Raw genomic sequence first — 24304 nt, 5'->3', positions numbered from 1 at the left:
GTATACCAAGTCAGAAACGGTGTATAACAAAACTCATCTGACCGAATGGCTTTTTTACATTGCTCCACAGACCAGGTTTTATGGCTTTAGAAGCAAATTTTCCAGTTATTACCACATACACCGCCGATGACGGGTTTCGAATTCGGGGTCGCTCTGCAGTTCCTCGCTTACGTCGTTTCAGTGCCGACGAGGTTTGCGAATGCGACATTCGGTTCTGCAGTGACTTTTGCATCTGCTGTCGTCACATTTTTCATCACGATCCTCTCCAGTGACCACCTGCTACGATCACTCGACACACACTTTCGTCCCCGTTTGTGACTCGATGGATGCTATTTTTCCACTTTCCCTGTACGCGGAAGAAATTTTCGGTACGGGCGTCTCGAGACACCGAATACTTCATCTCTGTAGGTCACGGAGGCACCAACAATTTGCCACATTTTATCTCTAACGTAATGCACACAGCACTGTCGTGACCACGGCCGGCACATCGAGGACATTGCACAGGTGTCGTCCGAGGTGAAAAACGACAGCGCGACCTGCGGGCTTGTCTAGCGTCCGCATTTATGTTCGAGCGTGCGTTTCTTGTGGTATTTCCATATTTTTGTCCAACCCGCGTACAAACACTGAGAGATCTCTTCTATAGCAGTAGACATATTGTAATTCAGGTCATATAAATACATTAGTAACTAGTAACACGATAGTATGTTTATTTCTAAGAGTTTTCATCACCCGACAAGTAATCAGAACACTAAATCTTATTTACATAAGTAGTATCAAATAGGTTACGTATGAACCGCACCCAGAGGTGGTGGCGCAAGTCTTACCACACCACACACAAGCTGGAGTGCTACTCGTACTAGAAGAACGCAGATTGTGTATTTCTGGGTAATTTTTGTGGAAGAAGCCCACGTGGTTGCAAGATTACGAGGCTTTTTCCCTCCTCGGTGCAGACAAAACTCGGGACATATCGAGGTAGCTCCAAAACGAAGGGCATTGAAAGTTTCTACGCAGTTGAAAACATTAAGAATAATTTAACATATTAATTTTTTTTTCATTAGTTATTTTAATTTAAACTTCTGATTATTGACGAGGTTTTTTCGTATGCTTCATCTGAACTTATATTGTATAAACTACTATCTTTAGTATTGTATTATTGGAGCTAATAATTAAACAACGAACACTGTTATGTAGGGAATATTCACACGCACACACACACACACACACACACACACACACACACACACACACACACACACACACAGTCGTGCCTTTTTATATGTGTGACAGCTAACTGTGTATGGAATTTCAGGAAAAGCCGCAGGCGGTCGAACCTGTTCACTCCCTCCAAGAAGGGCGAGGACAAGCTGAAGAACGGCACGGAGCTGGGCAGTGGACGCGCCATCCCACTCAAGCAGGGCTACCTGTACAAGCGCTCCAGCAAGGCGCTCAACAAGGAGTGGAAGAAGAAGTACGTGACACTCTGCGACGACGGCCGCCTCACCTACCACCCCAGCCTGCACGTGAGTACCACTGTATACACTCAAATGCCCTACTCAACCCCTCACTGTTCTCCATGATCTCCACTTTTGCAGAGAAAAATATTATGGTTCCATTGTTGATAACAACAACAACAAAGGTCCCGAGTTCGAGTCTCGGTCCGGCACACAGTTTTAATCTGCCAGGAAGTTTCATGTCAGCGCACACTCCGCTGCAGAGTGAAAATCTCATTCTGGAAAGATCAGTCTTGTTAACACTGTTCTGTATTTCAAGATGTTAAAATTGATCATTCCGTCAATTGAAGAGTAGAAATGGAAAATACTCTTAAGTGCTATTGTTTCACAAAATGTGTTTTCAGTGCTGTTGTGTTCTCGGTACTCTGTTGCATGTCCCTAGAATTGATCCAGTGTCAAACCGTGGACAGACACATTAGTAGATGGCGCACGGTCTTTGTGCCGAGCTGTGCTCTGGACTTCCAAAACTTAAAAATATGAGAAGTGGTTTTTGTTGCCTACAGCTCTACTATTTAAAAGCTCACTACTGCATATCTGTACCTTTATTACCACTAACATGTGTTGCCCCAGCGTTAATGCTATTTGGAACAAAAATGTTCAGTCTGCTATTTTGTCAGAAGCTAACATTTTTGGATCTGTGGCTGTGTACAGAATACAAGCTGATGCTAGCAACCAGCTACTGTTAATAATGCTGTTTATTTACGTAAATAGCACTCGTATTGGTTTCAAATTGAGTGATTCATCTCCAGATGGCTGTTTATGTTTACCTTAGTGGTCGGGGAAACGACAGCCAACAACCAATGTAAACAGCAACAAGTGCGACATAAATATGAGCAGCCATGTCTAGATGAAGCTCCCGATTCGAAACTGCTAACTGCACTATTTGTGTAAAATAAATAACATTCAGGGTGTATACGAGCCGGGACAACTGGGAAATCCGGGAAAAACCCGGAAATTTTTCATCCAGGTGTAAACCGGGAAAAACCCGGGAATTTTTTAGAATTCTGGGAATTTTTCATTGTTTTAGTTTTCAATTAATTTTTTGTGACTTTGAATAGTAAGAACCAATATTCTAACAAAGAATATTACTGTATCTCGTTACTGAACGAGAAAAAAAAAATAAAACGAAAATAAAACTTAAGTTGCGAAGGAAATGCGCCATATACAACAACAAAACACATTGCTCATACAAGCGTCTGCCAACAGCAAAATGTGTCAAAGTCTTCCTAAAGACTATACAATGTTTCATAACAACAAATTGCCTCCGATGAGCGTGACGTCACAACTGTTTACACTACATTCGTTCTGGCTACAGAAGTGTGGCAGGTTCAAGCAAAAGCAGCAAGTAGCTATACGGAAAAATTTTACTGGTGCTCCTAAGCTGCCAGATTCACATACGTGCAACAGGCCCGGAACTAGGGGGCGGGGTATCTGCCCCGGGCGGCAGTTGACGCCAAATTCGTATTATTGAGGAATCGACTAGCATCAAGCGCACGTTGGTCTATTGATTACTCATATGATTTTGAACGCACCCCTGTTGGTTTTTGAACAATTTTTAACAAATTCAAAGTTGATTTCTGAATGAATCATAAGTTGATTTTTGAATGTGTGCATAGTGTACGTGATGTTTCTGCAGGGGAATCCCTGTCGCATCTAGAAATAAACTTTCCTGCAAACGATAGGTGACGGGTCAATACGAGCCGAGCGGAATAAAGCCGAACAGGTGAATGGTAATCGCTGTTTATGTTGTTGACTGGGTTTGCAAATGATCAGTGCTGTTGTAATTACTGGCGAATTCAGTAGATTCAGACTACCAGAGTGGAAATAAACGACTAACAGGAATAACAGGCAACAAATATTACATATTGTCTTCTCTGTGTAGCCAAGAAAATCAAATTTTGACAGAAAAGTTTTGGCCAGACCGCTACACTATTAAGGGCCAGTTATACAGTCCCCGTCTAGCAGCCGCTAAAGTTCTGTTCTGGAAGTAGCACGGAAAACACGTGTGTATATTAATTTAAGCCGGCTGGTGAGATCGCTTGACATGAGTTATGACTGGTTTACAAAAGCGCATCGCAATCTCGATTTCAATCCTTCGGAAAGAAACATGCGGTGATTGGTGGAATTCAAATTTATACTTTCGTAATACGAAAATATGCAGTGTACATGTTGCTGCACATGACATCTTTCCAAAACGTGTTTTTTCCCCTGAGTTTCGTTTTCTAAAGTGCCAGGAAATTCTAAGCCGGTTTATAAAACCACAACTGTTGAAAGGATTGATAAGTTTTACAGATCTGAGGAAAAGTATACTGTTAGTTAACATGGAGAAAGTGTATTTTTAACCGGGAAATCTCCGGGATTTTTTTTCCTTGTCCACGTATATGCCCTGAACATTATTAACAGTGACTGGATGCTGTTTCTTCTTTGCAAGCATCAGCGTATAAAAACTTTCTTATTCTCATGTAGAACCAGTCAAGTTCCTGGTCCAGCACTCAGAAAGTTCTTAATAAAGTATTTATTTTCTAATTTATTTTCTAATTTTCTTTGCAGTGAGCAGTATAATTCTGTACTTCCAGTACACCTTCTCAGTTTTTTGGGCACAAATCAGTTTTGTACAAACAGAGATACACTGTCTTTTTCATTCTCCTTATAAATGTCACACTTGGGAGTTAGAGCACTGACCATTTCCACTCTTCAGTTCTTTCCCTCTACGGTTCCCCATGACTTTATAATTCTGCAATATTTCTGAAGATTCATTGTCGGTCATCCTTTCAGTACGATTTAAACATTTTATCTGATGTGTTTCAGGTTATTCCAGCGTGTTCTTTATACCTAATCTTAGACCTACATCTCTATTTCAGATGTGGTAAATTCTTGCACATCCTAAAGTAGAGTGTGGGAACCTCATTCCTGTTGCCTAGATTCTTCTGTTCAGGGTCCAACATTCTGCTCCAAAAGGAACTGTAGGCACTACGATTGTTCTACAAAATTTTGATATTTACTCAGCACTGACTTTATCATCTCAGGGTATCTTCATTGTGCTGCATGAACTGGAGAATGCTTTGATTTTGGAGTCAGTGTTGCTGGAATGTAACCTAGATATTTAAAACTGTTACCCTGTTGCACAGATCCTACTGAGATTTTTGTTCTTCTCAACTCTCCCCCAGTATCTTAGTTTTATGTACAGGTGTATCAAAATTATATATTTTTAATCCTAAATACAGTTTGTGGACTGACTTTTGTAATGCATCTTCTGATTCTGTTAAGATTAGTTGCTCATCTGCAAAAAGTCTGTTCAACTTTCATAGACATGTCTTCTAAAGCTTCCTCACAGATTAAAACTGAGCCATGGCCTGTTTCAGTTCAGCACATACTCCACTGTAAATTGAAAAAAATGACTCATTGTCTTCACCCATGTAAAAATTAAAGGGTGTAGGTGATAAATAACACCCTTGTATGACATCTTGGTTATTTGCTTCTTTTTTGCTGATTTATCTTTGCCTCAGTATTTTGCTATAAAGGGTTTTAACAGAGCCTCTCTTTTCCTTTCCAATATTTTATGTGTAACCACTCTATTTGATAATATTATAAAACAAACACACATTTAAAACAACAACAGCTATGGGTGACTGTTTTGTGCATCTGTCATAACCAGTTTCAAGGCTAAATTCTGATTATAAAATGCTCTTCATCATAATAAAGAGCCTCAACAGATGTAAATACTGGAAAGCTTCAGTAGTAGTGGCGATTTAAGAAGGGGAAAACAGGATGAAGGTGAGGGTTGAGGTTTGTGTTGGGGAGGGCATTCCACTAGAGTAGTCCGTGCAGCTGTATTGGCTATACTGCTGTGGCGGTGTAATGGCCAATTCATCTGCCTAGAAAGCAGGAGACTCGGGTTCAAGCCTCAGTCGTGGCACAAACTTTTTATTCATTTCTTCGGCTTCTATTATTAATCGTAAAGAGATTCCCGAGTTGTGCTCTTACTGCTGCTTACGTCCGTCGACACGGTTACGGCTTACGGTTTGGTTTCATTGAGCGTATGTAATTGCCGTGTCTGTTTGCACATTTTCAGGCACCTCTACAGTGCTTAATATAAAGGCAAATAATTTGATAAACAATAAAATGAGTTGCACAAAAGAAAGTTTTTCTTTCGCTATTTTTCTAAAAACCTAAAATGTGTTCCACGTGCTGTTCCAGGACTACATGGATGACGTGCACGGCAAGGAGATCTCGCTGCAGTACGTGACGGTGAAGGTCCCTGGGCAGAAGCCGCGCGGCTCCAAGTCCATCGTCTCGGCCGGCGCTGGCGCCAACAACGGCATCAACGAGAGCCTCAGCTCGCTCACCATCACCAGTAGGTGCCGAGACTTGACCTCGAGTTTTACCTAAAAATAACACGGGCGAGTCATTTCCATCTGACCTGTCAAAGCCAGTATATGGTGCTCCGACAGGGAATATTTGGTGCTTTGACGCCACTGCCATTTTACGTTTAAGTTCGATGATGGGAAGTCCCTGGTGGAATATGAATAATAGGAGGGGTAAAGATAACAGCTCGGCAAGCAGTTGAGGCACTGACAAGTTAAAAGACACACAAACTAGATAAAAAATGTTGCTAAGCTTTTGGGCAATGTTGAGTTTAGTTTTTGCATGTTTCACAGGTCACAATTGCAGTCTCACAAAACAGCGTGGAATGTCTTGGTCTTATTCATTCACATATTCATTCACTACTCCATTCATTCATTCATTCACAAATTGTGTCCTGCAATTCCCATCTTGAAGGAGGAAGAGCCTCCAGGGGTTTGGGACAACTCAATTTACACATTAACAGGCAGGAGCAGCCATTGATGGCTGCTTCTATATGAAGTGTGCTGACAGCAAATTATGACTGGTGCTAATCTATTCTGATAATTACTTCTAGATCACTTTAAAGAAAACTACTGTTTCTCCTCCTATAGGGTAATCTCCTCCTATAGGGATAAGAGTGGTACCGTGGATCTCCACTAGTAATTTTGGCCACATCAGTATCTTATAAACAAAGCCACACATTCTGCTGGTGAGTCTATCAATTAAAGGTACTAATTTGTAATTATGCCTGTAGAGTGCCTTGAGGCAGTAGCTAGCTTCACCAGTGAGCAGTGAGGTTGTCTTGTTTTCATCAGGTGAGAACCAAAAGCCATTTACTGCTTTAGATAATGCATTTTGACCACGAGCTGTTATATTTAACCTGTATATATCGTATACCAGTTTCGGTCATAGGCCACCATTGCTGGATGTAACGTTAAACAGATCAGTTACAAACGTATCCCATTTTCCTTTTAAGCTGATAGGTCATCAGGGGTGTTACAGTGAAACCGCACAAACAGCTATCTTAATCTATCCTCGAAATGCTAAAGAACATATATTCGTATCGTGCTTCTGTGGTACATTATCTGTTTGACTTGAAGCAGTATGAGATATGTTCATTAGCATAATTGCAACTTTGATGCTTTCTCATCTTAAAAGGAAAATGGGATATTGTTTTAACTGATCTGTTTTACCTTACATCTGGTGACGGTGCTCTGTGACTGAAAGTGGTAGATGATGAATAGGATAAATAAAAAAGCTTGTGATTAAAATGTGTTTTCTAAAGTATCTAGTTTCCATTGCTGACAAAAACTTCAAAAGTAGCAGTTTGTGTCAGTGTCGTTACAGTTATGCCTAGGTAAATATTCATGATGATCTTTTTCTTGTATTACACACATAAGAAAGGCTATTTTACTTTACGCTAACATTTGAGGATGATAAATTTTTGTTTGCCAAGATGGCGGCATTGGTGTTACGAGCCCCTTTGGTGCTGGCAGTTTGATACTTCAATATAAAAGGGCACAAATTATAACCACTACAGAATCTCCATTCAATTTTGTGTTGCGGAAGCATCATGAAGAGTTAACACCTAGGAGAAACAAAAAAAATTTGGACAAGCAAGACACGATAAGAGCTCTAAAGGCGCCACTGATGAAAGAATGGGTCTAAAAAAAGGCAGCAAAATATGGAGATTCTACATTATACAAAGGACCTTCAATAAGTAATGCAACACTTCTTTTTCAGCAAATTTCAGTTTAACAAATGCTGAATATGTAGTGGGGCATTGTGGAATATTCCTGATTTAGCTGCTATAGTTTCACGATGCTCTGGTAGGTGGTGGCACTACAGTAGTCTTCAGAATGGTGACAGTAACAGCAGAGAGCTGTCATTGACTTTCATTTGGTGGAGAACGAGAATATTGCAGATATTCACAGGCACTTGCAGAATGTCTGTGGAGACCTGGCAGTGAACAAAACTAAAGTGAGTTGTGTCTGTCACCATCACAACAGGACTGCACAAACCTGTCCAATCTCCCGTGTGCCGGCTGGCCACGTACAGCTGTTACTCCTTCAATTCTGGAATGTGCAGACATTCTCGTTAGCGGATCACAATCGTACGTCTGGCTGCTTCACTGGATGTCTCTGTCGGTAGAGCTGACACGCTTATCCATCTGTTGGAGTACTCAGATTGTTTGCCTGCTGTGTTCATTGCCACCTAACAGAAGCCCATAAAGAGCAACAAAGGACTATCTGTGCTGAATTTCTTGCTCATTATGAGGCTGAGTGTGACAATTTTTTGTCAAACATTGTCACAGGCAATGAAATGTATCGAAAATGTTGAAACAGAAGCTGTGGAGTGGCACCACACCACCTCTCCTCCGAAGAAAAAGTTGAGAGATGCACCTTCAGCCAGTAAAGTCACGCTGACAGTCTTCTGTGACTCTGAACGAGTTATTCTTTTTGAAGTCTTCCCTTACAGTGCAACGATAAACTTGGAAAGTGAGGAAATGACTCGGGCACGTATGTCTCCACAAAACTGCTAACGAACTACTGCTCATCTTCGACAACGTGAGGACGCACACGAGTCTGCACACCCACGACCTCATTTGACTGTTCTTCCTCCTACACCCTACGACCCAGATCTCGCACCTTCTGACTTCTGTCTGTTTGGCCCGATGGAGGATGCGCACTGCAGGAAGCCGTATGCGGATGATGGGAAGGCTATTGATGCAGTGAGATGTCGGTTCGTACATCGGCCGGTAGAGTGATAGCGTGAAGCCGTATGTGCCCTCCCAGTGATACAGTGTAGGGCCATCACACTGAATGGAGATTGTGATGAAAATTAGGGTTTTGTAGCCAAAAGAGCAGGTAATAATATGGTGTATAGGACATGTCAGAGTGTGGAAAGAAAGTTGGATGGGCAAATAAAAAATGAAGAGTTACTGAGAAGAGTGAGAGAGAAAAGACATTACTAGATGTAACAAAAAAAAAAAAAAAAAAAAAAAAAAAAAAAAAAAAAAAAAAAAGAAATTGAATGTGGCATATATTAAGAAAGAAAGATGGACTGATAAAAACAGTTTTAGAAGGTTATGTAGAAGGAAAAAGGAAGAGAGGAAGTAAGAGATTTCAAATACTTGATGATTTGATAGACAGTACAACATACAGAAACCTTAAGATGGAAGCAATGGATTGAAGAAAATGGAGAGAACTGATGGTGATGGTGGTGGTGGTGGTGATGATGATGATGATGATGATGATGGTGATTATGATAGGAATCCTGTGTAAAACAAACTTGCTTTCAGAAAAAAAGGTGTTGCATTGAATGAGAGAGATGTTGCAGGGAGAGGTCTCACCTGTGCAATTCAGAAAAGCTGGTGTCGGAGGCAACAATCTGCACAGCACAGGCCACGAAGTGGTCGTCAAAGTTGAGCACGCTTTGCGCGTGGCATTCCGATTCGGTTGTCTCTCGACTGCAGTTTGACAATAACTGTGTGGGTCGGGCTCGTTCAGGAGGTGGTTAGGTGAGGGCAAGTGCTCACGCCGACTCGCCGCCCGGGTAGCGAGTGGTCTCGGTAAAATGCGCCGACCGGACATCACCGTGCAGCACGGGGGACGTGCAAACTGTGTGCCGCCGTCAGAGGAATGACGTGTCGAATTCCCCATTGTTTTAAATGCAGGTGTATGTACTCGATGGCACAGTGCTTAAAGTGAAGTATAGCTCTTTTAAAATTGATGAAAAGCAGCACTGTTGCCAGGTTAGGACCTTCAAAGCGAAGGTCAGACACACCGGCACCAATTTATAACATCTCAGTCCAGGACGCCTAGCTACAATTAGAAGTTACGGACCTACAGTGCGACAGGCAAGTTGACTGATAAATTTCATAATAAAACGAGTCTTGTATACTCGTATAAAAATTTCCTTCAGCTAAATTTCCACAACTTCAAAAGTTTGCAGCTACAATTGTGACATCATTACGACCTACATATTTGTGGGAGCAACTTTTTTCCACTGTGAATAGAATAAATCTACTTACAGAAGCTCACTGACAGACTTCTTTTTAGAGACTCAGAAAATGGTAACAGACATTGATGCTTTAGTGAAAAGCAAAATAAGTAGCATTTATTGACTTGCAGCGTTTCTGTTTTTAATGTGTGAATAAAATAATCACAAAATACACGTCGATGTCAACTGAAACTTCATCCAAAAATTACATTCGTCATGAAGCTGCACCAGTCGTAACAGATATCGTGTTTCGTACTTAGCTGCCCCTTGTTCGTTGTCTTATCAATTAAAAGAAATGTGTGTTTGTTTCATTTCATTTCTCATCAGTTTCAGGAAATAAATTTGTCACAAAAGGCATTAATTAATTTCTCGTGGCCTCCCCTCCCCTCCCCATTCCATTATTCACCACGAGCCGGCCGGTCGCTCACTGCCGAGACGTGAGGGAGAGCCAGCTTGCGCAGGCAGATCATTGGACGGCTCTGATTTAGAATGATAGCTTATTAATGGTTGGGCCTGTGTAAAATGCAGCACACTGGTTGCAGCTAAGTTGATAAACCACACGGCTGCTTTCACAAGTAGCTCTACCTTTGGTGAGATAGTAAATGCCTGTGACAGAGCTGCAGGAAGTGGGAGGATGTATGGGAAAAGTCTCTCATCTGCATCTTTTACGGGAGTATAAACTGTGTGGCAAGCGGTTAGGAGCAGGGGCAAATAGGGACGGACAAGGATGTGCAGTAGAATACTTCTGCGATTGGGGTAAGGAGCCTAGTGGTGAAGGTATTTCTCATTTTGGGTCACCGCGAGAGGTAGTCGAAACCGTGGTGGAGAATGTGATTCCGTTTCTCCAGTCCCAGGTGATACTGAGTCCAGAGGGGGTGCTCATTTCTGGCTGGTCAGAGGGTACTTGAGAAATGGAAAGTGTAGATGACTCCTGTATATATGAGAGGTAAAAGAACAGACCCGGAAAATTACAGACCAATATTCCTAACTTTGGTTTGCTGCAGAATTCTGGAACATATTCTGAGTTCAAAAGACCAAAGACCAAAAAGCGTAGACAAGCATCGCTTGTGTGAAACCCCACTTCCCATTTTCCCACATGATATACTGCATGCTACAGATGGAGGTCAGCAGGCAGATTCTGTATTCCTAAATTTTTGAAAAGTATTTTACAGGGTACCCCACTGCACTGTACGAGCGTACGGAATAGGTTCCCAAATACGTGAGTGACACGAAGACTTGTTAAGTAATAGAAGCCGGTATGTTGTCCCTGACAGGGTGTATTGATCAAAGACAGCAGCACTGCTGTTATTTTCTGTACACATAAATAATCTGGTGCACAGGGTGGGCAGCAATCTGCAGCTGTTTTCTCGTGATGCTACGGTGTGTGGTAAGGTGCTGAAGTTGAGTGACTGAAGGAGAACACAAGGCAACATAGACCAACTTTTTGTTGCTCCGATCAATGGCAGCTGGCTCTAAATGTAGAAAAATCTAAGTTGATGTGGATGAGTACAAAAGCAAACACGTAATGTTTGGTCACAGCATTACTAGTATCCTGCTTGACAGCGTCAGGTCATTTAAATATTGGCTGTAATGTAGCAAAGCGGTACGAAATGGAACACGGAGAGTCTTAGAAAAGTGTAGTCATTTGTAAAGGAGACTGTATTTAGGACACGAGAGTGACCTATTTGACATCGAGTCAAATTAAAGGGAGACATCGAAGCAATTCAGAGGCAGGCTGCTCGATTTGATACCGGTAAGTTTGAACGATAAACAAGTGCTACAGAGATGCTTTATTAACTCGAATGGGAATCCTTTGGGGGAAGGTGACTTTCTTTTCGAGGAACACTATCGAGAAAATTTAGGAAACCAGCATTGGAGCGGACTGCAGAATTATTCTACTGATGCCAACATAATTTTGTAAGGACCACGAAGGCCAGATATAAGAAATTAAGGCTCATACAGAGGAATATAGATAGTCATTTTTCCCTTGCTCTATTTGCAAGTGGAACAGGAAAGGAAACAACTAGTGGTGGTACAGGGTACACACTGTACAGTACGTATCTGTTTCTGCACAAGCTGATGGGGGGGATCTGTGACGTGCTGACTCTGGGTGGTTAGGCTCTATGGAAGGTTCTTCTAGGTATGAAATGGGTGGCAGCTGTTGAAGTGTTGGTATTGTTAACAATCAGTAGATCTGATACACGGAAAAGTAATGACGGAGCCACCGTGAAGTGGAGGTCGACGTTGATGAACGTGGGATTTTGGGCCGAGAAGGACAAGCCGAAGTAAGCTGGAGAGAAGGTCTCGAAGTTCAGAAGAAACGTGGATAGGATGTCCTCATCCTCAGCCCAGATCGTGAAGATATCATCAGTCAATCTGAATCAGATTAGGGGTTTCAGATTCTTTGCAGGTAGGAAGAATGCCTCTGGTGGCCCACGAATAGGTTAGCACAGAATGCTGCCATGCCTGCGCCTGTGGCTGCACCGTGGATTTGTTTGTAGGTGATTCCTTTGAGGTAGAAGTAGTTGTGGGTGGGAATATAGTTGGTCGTGACAGAGATAAGCAGAGTGCTAGGTGGTGGGTGTGTGTTTTTAATCCTTTAAGTGGCCATGACGGAGATATCCATCCACACTCTGCTAATTCACAGTGGGTTCGATGGATACATCTGTCCACTGCGTTCTGTGGCTAGTAGGTAATGGGAATGAGGAGTTATTAGCCTGCCGTTGAGACTGTGGTATTAGTTGAGCTTCATCCACTAGGTGGCAGCTCTTGTCAGGCAACACACATGTTGTAGGCTAGTTATAACATTGTCCACTTGAGCGCGCGTCGACAGAATGTATCCGGTGAAGCAGCCACAAAAGTGCACCTTTTTCGTCTGGCTTTACCGCTGTGCTAGTGAGTGATCTTTTGCAGTGGCGAAAAGAAGTTGTTTATCAGATTCGGAGATCGAGCAGCTGATCTTAGAAAGTGACAATAATTTCAATGACAGTTCTGAAAGTTTTCAAGATACTGATGTTGAGGCTAATGAAAGTGACAACATTGCTGCAGCAGACATTACCTAGTGCATTTGTGCATGCTAGTTCAGTTCGTAATCAATATTTGTTCAGTGGTAGTAGTGGTACAGTTGTGCCTCTAAAACAATATTATGGGATGAGTTGTTTTATGTGTTTTGTGGATGATGCTTTGTGCATAATAATAGCTGAACAGACGAACTTATATGTCGAACATTTCCTAGCTTCTCATCCCAATGTAGCAGCACGCTTCAGGGTTCACAGTTGGCAGGATACTACATGTGACAAGGTAAAAACAATTATTGGAATGCTTGTACTTCAAGGAATTCTTCACAAACCAGACCACAATATGTACTTTTCAAAGAGAGAATCAATTTCTACACCTTTCTTCAGGAAAGGAGTGAAAAGTGATTACATCTTTTATTGAAATTCGTCCACTTTGCTGACAATACTTCATATGACCCACTAGGCACTATCAGCAGAAAACTATTCAAAACTCGCCCCATTATGGAGCATCTGCGGCATAAATTCAGGTCAGTATATGTGCCAGAAAGGAACATCACCGTTGACGAATCGTTGTTGCTCTGGAACGGATGGCTTGAATGGAGGCAATATAGTCCATCAAAGCGTAGCACATTTGGCATCGAGTTGTACAAACTCTGTGTGAAAGCAGCTCCACGTATGTTTGGGACTTTACTGTTTCCACTGGAAAGGAAACTGATTATGGTAGCCACTATCCAGACGAAAAAATAACCTCTCGAATTGTTTTGGAGCTCGGACACGATTTACTCGGGAAAGACCACTGCATTTATCTTGACAACTGGTACACCAGTCCAGAGTTGACGGACAAGCTAACCAGCAATAACACCGACGTTGTCGGCACAATGCGGCAAGACAGGAAGGGGTTCCCTGACTTTGTAAAAAAGGAAAAACTAAAGAAAGGGGAGTACATAACAGGGTGCAGAGTCAAGCAGATGGTAATGAAATGGAAGGACGAAAGAGACGTCATTATGGTCAGCATCTCCCATGACGGTACATTTTTAAATGTAAACTCTTAGAAGGGAATCGTTAAAAAGCCACATGTCATCGACTACAACAAGAATATGGTGGGGCGTGGATAGGTGCGATTCTCAGTTACAAAGCTACCAGATGGTCAGGAACGTGCTGAAAAAATATTATCAGAAGCTTTTCCACCATTTCTTGGATATTGCATGCTTCAATGCATACATTCTGTTCAAGAAGCATGGTGGCGAACAAAGAAGAATGAACTTCATGATTAGCCTTGGCGAACAGTTGACCATACCTTCACCACAACAAGGGACATCAGTAGGACGCCCACCTCGAACAACGAAAGCAACACTCCTTACAGCCAGGCATTTTCCAGACCTTCTGCCGCCCACAACGAAGAAAAGACCAACAAGGAGGTGTGTGGTGTGCATGAGAAAAGACCTTCACAAAGGGACTTCGTACTGGTGTGCACAATGCGAAGTTTCCTCGTGTGCAGCACCTTGTTTTAAAATGTTTCACTCTGAAAACGACTTGTAATATTGTGATAATACAGTTTTTTTAACTCTGCAGTGTATTTTATTCATTTCCACCCAATATCAATTTAAATTCAACAATGAAAACATGAAGGAAAACTTTTATACGGAGTACAGTACGCAGCACCATCGCGCATATTACCCAGCGTGGAAGAGATGCGTGTGCGCAAACTACTCACTTAATGGGTTAACTACTGGATAATACTGTAACATAATTGTATCAATGGAATTTCCTGGTGTCATATGGATCTGCTAATGTTGTGGTTCCCTGCTGACAGTCTTAATATTCCCTCTCTCCTTATGTATTTATGCATAGGTGACATTGCTTTCTCAAGTCTTGTATTGCCTTTGTAGGTGATGGACTTTGCTGGTATGAACTGCAGTGAAGCACAGCAATGTGAGATAATTCCTTTATGACAGAAGTGGTCTTTAATGCCTTATTGCTTAATACCTTCCTTATTTGTGTTCTTTCTTTCGTCGACTTTGTGGATTGGTCATTGCTACTATAACAGAAGGAAAGAGACTTCTCAGAAAGACTTAATTTTTTTTCTGTAGGGGAAATATTACTCAACTAGTCTGCCAAAACAGTTGCTATTTGTTTTTGTGAAAAATTGTACATGTACAAGGTGTACAACTTTTCCGTTTTTTCCCCAACATTTGAGACTTTAATGAAACAAATTGGTTGCACGTGTATCATTCAAAGTATTTTCCATTGCCGGTCACTACTTTCTCCAATCTTTTCGGCAGTGTACAAATCCCACGTCGAAAAAATTGTTCATCTTTTGAAGTGGTCGACGAATCAATCCAATTTGTGACTTCTTCATGAGATCGGAAGTGTCGGTCAGCCAGGCCCTGCACCATTGATCTAAACAGGTGATAATCATTGATCTAAACAGGTGGTAGTCAGAGGGAGCAATGTATAGAGAATATGGCGGGTGGCGTAGGACATCTCATTTTAACGTTTCCAAGTACGTTTTGACCTCTTTTGCAACGTGGGGTCGAGCGTTGTCGTGCTGCAAAATCACTTTATGGTGCCTCTCACGGTATTGCAGCCATTTGTCTTTTAATGGTCTGCTCAAATGCATTAATAGCCTTCAATAATGAGCACCTGTGATTGTTTCACTTGGTTTTAACACCTCATAGTACATGACACCAAGCTGGTCTCACCAAATGCAGAGCATGATCTTGGAACCGTGAATATTCGGTTTGGCCATTGATGTGGAAGCATGGCAGAGATATCTCAATGATTTTTTGCATTTAGGGCTATTGTAATAACCCCTTTTTCATCCCCAGTCACAGTGCGATGCCGAAATACCTTTCGTTTTTGCCTCTGAAGCAACTGTTCACAAACACACAAAGCAGCTGTTCACAAACACACCAACACCGTTCAACGTCTCTCAGTTTCAGCTCACACGGGACCCAAGTTCCTTCTTTCTGAATCACGCCCATAGCCTTGAGACGTTTTGAAATGGCTTGCTGTGTCGCTCCCACTAATCGTGCCAGTTCTTCTCGAGTTTAACGCGAGTCTTCATTCGGCAATGTCTCCAATTCTGCATCTTTGGAAACATTCTCTCTTCCATCACTGTGCCATTCTGAGATGTTAAAATCACCATTCTTGAAGCGTTGAAACCACTCACGACACGTTCTTTTACTAATAGTGTCCTTACTGTATGTACTCGAGAGCATTCGATGGGACTCAGCCGCTGTTTTCATCGTATCGAAACAAAACAGTAACACCGCCCACAAATTACGAGAATTAGGCTCGTAAACTGACATTTTGAATCGAGAACAACATTGTGATGCAGACACAAATTGATTAATGTTCGAATGAGCTTATGTTGACCGAGGTCCAAGCTAACTGCCTGACATCTTCGATCTGTTTCTTTCGACCACTACTTATTGTTGTCGCCACGTATTGGCAAACAGCAGAAGCAAAGTTGTACACTTTTTGTTATCCTCGGTTTTTTATCTCATAAAATTTCAAATCATTTTGTGTGGAAATGTAGAACACTTTGTCTTAAATTCTTTTTCTCTGAATAAACTGTTCTGTATTACAGGCTATAAAACTCAGTGCAGGTAGTGACTCTCATCAGTGGCTGTACAACGTAGAGGTAGATCTATGTGTTTATGATGAACTACTTCTTTGCATCACTTAATGGAAGAGCTTCACAATGAAAACAGTATTTCATATTTATTTTTTCAGCAAATGTAATGACTTTCAGTCTGGTGAGCTTCTGAAACATCACATTGTGTGGCTCTGCCTTAGGTGAAAAATTTAAAAGAATTTTTTTTCGCCAACTGCATCCCAAAGCCTCTTTACATTTCTCGTGAATAGTTTCAGTTCTCTTCATTAGATCTTACGCCTCATGTATCACATGCAATTTGATTATAAGGATTGTGAATCCTCTATCGCTATATCAAGGCTTGAAAAATCAATTGAGAAAGATGACACCACAATGTCAGTATTACACTTACCTCCAAATGAAACAACAAAAGACTTATTTTCATGATTATAGTGAATCATAGTTATTGTAAATAAATTAAACCAAGTGAATACTCATATTTGAATGTCAACACTTAGACAGAGAAGATATTAGTGGCACCAGGAGTAACTTTTAACACTACATATAATTGTTGTACTTTGCTAATTCTCTCTCTCTCTCTCTCTCTCTCTCTCTCTCTCTCTCTCTCTCTCTCTCTCTCTCTCTCTCTCTTCTCTCACTCTCTTTTTTATAGTTTCCAATCTCTTGTATGGCTGGGTGAGAAATCCTCTTATCCTTGTAACCACTGTTCAGCATCAAATGTTATTATGCAGGTTGATGGCTATGTTATTTCTTATTTATTGTTGAAATTCAGGTATACATGTTTTCACAGTCGCAATCGAGTTTTAATTTGCAGAAACATGTGACAGAGTCTCTGCTTCGATTGAACAGTCTCCTGTGTTGTCGACATGCTCCTCAGTCGATACTAGGGGGTACGGGGACTTTTCACCCACCCTGTATGTCAAATGTAAATGATTTTGTGCAGCCTGACACTGTGAGCACAACACTCGATGTTTTCAGGTTTCCAAGGCAAGGAGAGGCGGACTGCGGACAAAGTGCTGCTCACTGCCTTCGAGCTACGCAGTGACCCCAGCAGCCGGCTCATCCAGTCATCCACGTGAGTGCTCTGCTTGCCCACCTGCTTGCTTATTGCACACTGTCTATCAGTCTGTCACGTTGTGCGCGGCACACGTGCAGCGATCGTGGGTCCGGCAAGGCTATGTTGCTGGTTTACAACATTGCACATACGTGATAATTTAAAAACCGTTTTTACTCAATAATGGTAGTATAAGATTGCATTAATTGACAATTAAACATGACTGAAATCTTCCTTTGAGGTTCAATGTCTTTCCCTTCTTCCTCTTGCAGTGGCAGCCTATCTGCTTTCACTGTTCAGTATCTGTGATGAAAACCTTTAAAACTGTGAATCGCTGTCCTATAATTTGTTAGGGATGGGATGTCTCTTTTGTTCAATCTGTGCTGTTCAAACTCCTTCCTCTCTTCCCTGAAACATTTGCAGGGAACTCTCGGTCTACTGTCAAATAGCTTAGAAATTTGTTATGTCAGCCTCTTGTCGTCCATCCTAAACGGGTGTCCGTAATATTTTAGCCTCCTTTTTTAGTAATTTACTTCATTAAATTTTCATTCCCTAGTACAGATATTCCCTTTGTCACAATCTGTACTGCCCATCCACAACCTTTAGACTTATTGTATGGAGTAGGATTGATTGTTCTCTTGATAATTTCAGTTGTTCATAAATATATTTTAAGAAGTCTGACATCAGTCTTCATTGTCTAAAATATGATAAACCTCTTCCCAGAATGAAATTCCTAGGTACTCTGTGAAACAAAAATTGAAACTCTCACACATTTCAAAAAGTTTGCCTTTATTTGACTAAGAGAAAAGAGCTGATAAATGTGCCCAGAAAAAAATTCTTAGAACATTCTGAAAGTTTACAGTAACATAGAATGCATATTTTATTGTGCAAATGTTAAAGTCTTTTGAGATAAAAATTAAAAACTGTTAGTGGTGAAATTACTTTGGTTGTGTAATAAAAAAAAGTGATCCCTTATAAATTAATATTTTGTAGAGCCTCATAGCAATAAAACCGTTAAGAAAATAAACACATTGAATTTGGTAACATGCAACATACCATTATGCTTTCCAATGCAGTTTTTTTACTCACTGCATTCTTCCCAACTCTTATTTATTTTACACTAATGGAAATGTGTCGGACACTATCCTACATCAGAACTGTAGCAGAAAATTGTAATGTCCGACGTAGTCCACGGTAGATCTGGAAAGTTAATTTTATCGTGCCACCTGGAAAAACAGTTTATTTGCATGTTTAACATTTCTCAACAATTTTGAGCAACTGACAAGTAGCAGTGCAAACTTGCTGAATATTAGAATGACATTGAGCCATTCACCAAATTAAATGTTCTTTACTGTCTCAGAATTTTGTGAGTGCTAAGAAAGACTTCACCTTTCCATAGAAGTATTTATTTAAGCCAGAAACCAAAAGTTTTGTTAATGGAATAGCCAACACAATTATGTAGAACCAAAAGTACCTGACTTGTAAAATGAGCTCAGTAGTTTGTAAGCTGAGGATATTGGAGGGAAAAGGAGATTTTAGGACTTCGGGTGAATAGCAAATCCTGTCACTTGGATCCTTACGCACCTCTCCGACTGTGCACACGTGCATCGAATAAAAACTTCTAAGTAGATTTTGACAAAATTCTTTGTAGGCAACGGACTTTTGTTTTGTGACGATTGCTCCTTCGAAACAAAAGTTTTGCTTATTTGAAGTTTACGCACATGTAGTGGAAGTGTTGAGTTGCATACAGTCTGAATTGGAGATGGTGAGAGTATGTTCAGCTGCTAATTATTCACATGCAAATGATACCACTGCTGTGCACATCGTACTGGCGGAGGATACTATGTGCTTGTACCGAGAGGGGTACCACGGTGATTAACATGCTGAGTCACATTCAGGAGCACAACAGTTCAAACCTGTGTCTGGCCAACCCGATTTAGATTTTTCACAATTTTCTTAAATCGCTTGAGGCAAATGGTGGGACGGTTCCTTTGAAAAGGCACGGCTGCTTTCCTTCTCCGTCCTTCCCTAATCTGAGATTGTGCTCCGCCTCTAATGACCACATTGTCGAAGGGACATTAAACACTAATGAAATTACGATGAAATCCAGACCGTTAGCTGCTTACGAACATTGATAAATATCGACGGGGACAGTCAAAAATGTGTGCCCCGACAGGAACTCGAACCCGGGATCTCCCGCTTATGTGGTGCTCTATCCAACTGAGCCACCGAGGACACGGAGGATAGTGTGACTGCAGGAACTTATCTCTGGCACGCTCCCCGTGAGACCCACACTTCCAGCTTACTGTCCACACACTACATTTGTAGTGCCCCTGCCCACTATACTCATTACCCGCAACAGTCGATCTACCGATGCCCGTAAGAGTTTGAGCAGTGTGAGTGCATCCGCAATGAAGGAGATCATTGGCCGGTATGCCTTATCTGTATGAAGATGGTATTTGTTCTTTTGAACATGTCTCAAACAACAGATACCGTCTTCATATGTACGTAAACACTAATCTCTTCCTCGTCCTCCTACATGTTTGTCAGATTGACAAATGAATTGTAAAATGTAATTAGTTACATCAGTAACCAAAACTTGTAACCAAATAATAATGTAATCTCACAGCAGGTCCCACACCACTTTGCCAAAATTAGTGTAAGATTGATTTAATAGGAAGCACTTTCACTACTTGTGCATATAAGCCAGGTACTTCATGATGAGTTGATTTGTGAACCTTTCATATATATGTTTAAAGCTAACACAAAAACTGTGCAAAAACTATTACCAGAAAATGTCGTGACAGTTGAAAATGTGTAATAGACTGGGGCACGAACCCATATTTCTTTCTTACCCCTGAGAGAAGCCGTATTATGCATCAGACGACACGAGCACATCTCCGGACTGACTCGGACTTATGTCATCACTCCTGTTTCTACCGGGAATTTCCAAACACTGCTACCTAAGGCACTCCCTAGGGTTGTACGTACACAGAGTTGTAACTAATAAAAAAGAACTGATGTGTGAGAAAGCACATGAAAATAGAAAGAAAAAGATTCCAGTAAATATTGGTTTGCAAATGAGCCATTTGTGAGATACTCGTGAACTTGTAGTTATAAACCACCACAGACTACAGTGTGAAATGTTGTCCTAGTTACTAGAAATGTATTTGAAATGTAAACCTTTCCGGGTCCGCATCTAAATGGGCTTAGATTTCACCCGTTGGCCACAGTTGGAGAATACGGTACAATGACGATGTGATACAGTACATTTTGCTGCCAATTTAAACTGAACTCCTTTAGGACCCAACAGTACCAACAGACTGCCGTGTCATATTGAGCTGACAGACATCACTGGATGTGGATACGGGGAGGGGCACATTGTCAGCACACCACTCGTTGCCAGTACAAGGTGACATTTAACATACCAATACGAGCCGAGACTTATAGTTAGAGTACGGGCCGTACGTCAGCTTCCGACATCACCTAACCTGAACCTGTGGATTTTTTTGTCGAGAATTATCTCGAAAGCGACGTATACGATACTGCAGTCCGTACAGTCACGGAATCGGAACAGCGAATTGTACAGTTGTGTCGACCGTTGTGAGGTAATCGGGGTGTGTGAAAGAATTTGTAATTTATTGCAGAGACAGGTCCATTATTGCCTTCAAATGCGAGGATGACATGTGGAACACCTCGTGTAACAGGTTTGTGTGTCCAGTAGGTGAAATTTGAGCCCAATTAAATGGAGACTTGATCCAAAAGTTTACATTTCAAATACATTTGTACTAAATTAGGACATTACTTCACACAGAAGTGAGTGGTGGCTGCTACCGATGTATACTTTCATACATACCAGTTTTTTTCTACGTCCAGTCGTATTAATGTCAACACCTGTCGAAAGTCCAAATAACCACCTTTTGCAGCACAGACCACTGCGAGATGTGCAGGTGGAGAGTCAGTGAGGTTCCAGATGTGGAGCCGCACCAACTCCAATAACGTGGCCAGTTGTGCTACGTTTCTCTGTTCAGGATCCGTGGCACAGCCCGATCGAGTTGGTCCGACAGATGTTTCGTTACGTTTAAACCCAGGAAGTTTGACGGCCAAGGGAGTACAGTAAACTCACTCTCGTGCACTTCAAACCGCACACGTCGCACTGTGCTGCTGCCGGCAGTTGCCAGAATGACGAGATCACCCGGGGAATGCCACAAAACATTCCCCAGATCATTACACATTCAGGGTGTTCACTTTGACATTTCGTGCCGATGGCCGTCTGCTCGATGTATCACAAAATATGATTCACCTCAAAGAGGCCACCTGTTGCCACGCATTGGACAACCAATTGTGGTATCAGTATGCAAATTCCACTTTTAGTCAATGACGAACAGCAGTCAGCACGAGTGCAGGAACCGGGTGCTTGCTGCAGAGGCCCTGACACGGCAACATTCGGTAAACTGTCGTCGAGGAGATGCTGTAGGTAATCCCTCGGTTCATCTGAGCGGTCAGTTGAGTCAACAGATGCACATCTGTTCTCCCATACACAATTCCACATCCTTGACACCTAAGGCCCACCGTCCACCACAGTCATCTCGAAAGTTTTGGACGGCCCCTTTTTGCCGTGCACTGTGTACTTTAACCGAGGCAGCACGTGAATGGTGTACCGACTTAGCTATTTCGGAAATGCTTCCACCCTTGGCCCAAAAATCAATGATATTGCCCTATTAGAATGTCTGACGAATCGCTCCGATCCTGCGTTACGACGACAAATGCACTGTTTTCCGTGCTCTCTGACATGTTTTATACACCCTGCACGTCTTGTGCTGCCACGTGCCACCTACGAGTGTTTATTGCATGTCGATGTTGAACATATGCGGTGGTCACATGAAAGTGACTCCAGTGTATATAAAAATCCGCTCAGATAGAGTAATGGTTCGAGCAACTGCTCGAGATAAGCACGGAAAACGGTTCTGTTTCACAGTCTCACAGAATTTCCAAACGGTATGCACGGATATCGTTTCGTGTCGCTGCAACTTGAGAAATTTCATCCCTGTCAAACCATTTATTTCATTTCAGTGCATCTAATTCTCTTCGTGTATTAGAAAGAGCCCAGCACCTGTAATCTGCACATGTGCATCAACTATAAGCATATCACTTGAAAGCAAATGAATGCTTAGATTTTATGTGAATGGAATTTTAATCAGTGTAACTTTTATTCTTGTGAGCTTATCACGATGAATCAAACCTGTGGTAATAGTGCCCACTGAAGAATAAAAGTACATTCAAGATGTGAAATTTCAAATATTGGCAATGGAAACACTTAAAAGAAGGGGGAAGAAAACTGTTCCTAACATTTGGAATATTAGTTCCTTCTTCAGGGATAAGAGGGGACAACTCACTCTGACAGAAAAATGTGAGGGGACTCGTCTGTTGTGAGGATGAGTGGGTAGATAATGATCTAACAGGTTTTTCCCCAGTTGCATTTTCCTTTTGAGATAAAGACATGAAGTAAAAGGAAAGGGCAAGCGGTGGCCAACAGAGACCTCAAAATGTGTCTGGTGACCACAGGAAAGGAAAACTATGTTTTTTAGATGGCGGAGGACCTAGCAAAACAGAGATAGTAGATTTTGTAATATGTTTAATTGTAATCTGCAATAAATCATTTGTGTATAAAGTATTTCATCATTTTTCAGCAATGAAGATGCTGTGATTCTGTCGAATAATGCCATTTCCCAGTCACTCCTAAATGGCACCGACATGAAAATAGAAACACCAAATGTAAAGAAGAGGCACCGAAGAATGAAAAGCAGTGGGATGAAGAACACGGAATGTGACGGTGAGCGAGTTTCTGTGTATAGCGTGCAATGCAGCAGTACTCCTCTCTCTGTCTCTCTCTCTCTCTGTCTCTCTCTCTCTCTCTCTCTCTCTCACACACACACACACACACACACACACACACACACACACACACACACACACACACACACACGTAATCTTCCACCACAGAAGAATGTGTGACATATGACAGTGATGCAGCCCTTGTTATTATCAGACAAACTTTGGAGGATTGTAATATAACAAACAATTATCAAAGGGTATATCGGCTGGCTCAGTGCAAACAGGTTTATCCCAAATGCTAGAAAAATTGAAAAAAAAATACTAATATCACCACAAGTTCATCGTAAAAGTTTGAGTGTAGTACTGTAAAACTGGGAATTCAATCAGAACCTAATTAATGCAGAATGAATGCATGGAGCAATGGTTTTCCACTCTATCCAGAGAGTTTCAATGAGTTTCACGAGAAATAATGACTATCTGTACATTCAATACAATTGCTTATGACCTATTGTAATAGATGTTACTCACTGTAAAGGTGAAACACTGAGTTGCAGACGGGCACACAGAAAAGACACTTACACATCGGCTTTTGGCCAAAGCCTTCATCAGAAAAGGAAACAAATACACATCCATTCACACAGGCAAGCACACACGACCACCTACCTCCAGCAGCTCAAACCGGAATGCACCTGTCTGTCTGGAGGGGCAGGTAAGGTGAAGGGATAGCAGGGTACAGGTGGGGAGGATAGAAGAGTGCTGTCTGACGGAGTGTGCAGGGACTAGACTGGCAACAAATGCAGCTTCGGGAGGTTGCTGGGCAGGGAAGTGTATGGGGAGGGGGGGGATATGGAGAGAGAAGGTAAAGCAGTGGGGAAGGTGAAAGACGCACGAGTGCGTCGGAGAGAGGATGGTGGAAGACGAG

At 41.8% G+C, this 24304-nt stretch overlaps 1 protein-coding gene across 1 annotated transcript in view; it reads left to right on the top strand.

Moving 5' to 3' along the window:
* Positions 1-24304, top strand: part of LOC126428340 (centaurin-gamma-1A) — a 334010-nt gene that overhangs the window by 254679 nt on the left and 55027 nt on the right. The window contains exons 9-12 of the mRNA XM_050090273.1: positions 1310-1520; positions 5709-5865; positions 17472-17568; positions 23238-23380. Coding sequence (XP_049946230.1) covers positions 1310-1520; positions 5709-5865; positions 17472-17568; positions 23238-23380 — 608 coding nt within the window. The remainder of the gene's footprint in view (positions 1-1309; positions 1521-5708; positions 5866-17471; positions 17569-23237; positions 23381-24304) is intronic.

This window comes from Schistocerca serialis, chromosome 12 (assembly GCF_023864345.2).
Source record: "Schistocerca serialis cubense isolate TAMUIC-IGC-003099 chromosome 12, iqSchSeri2.2, whole genome shotgun sequence".
NCBI lineage: Eukaryota > Metazoa > Arthropoda > Insecta > Orthoptera > Acrididae > Schistocerca > Schistocerca serialis.
The sequence above is the reverse complement of the archived record's forward strand: the minus strand, read 5'-3'. Positions and strand labels throughout refer to the sequence as shown.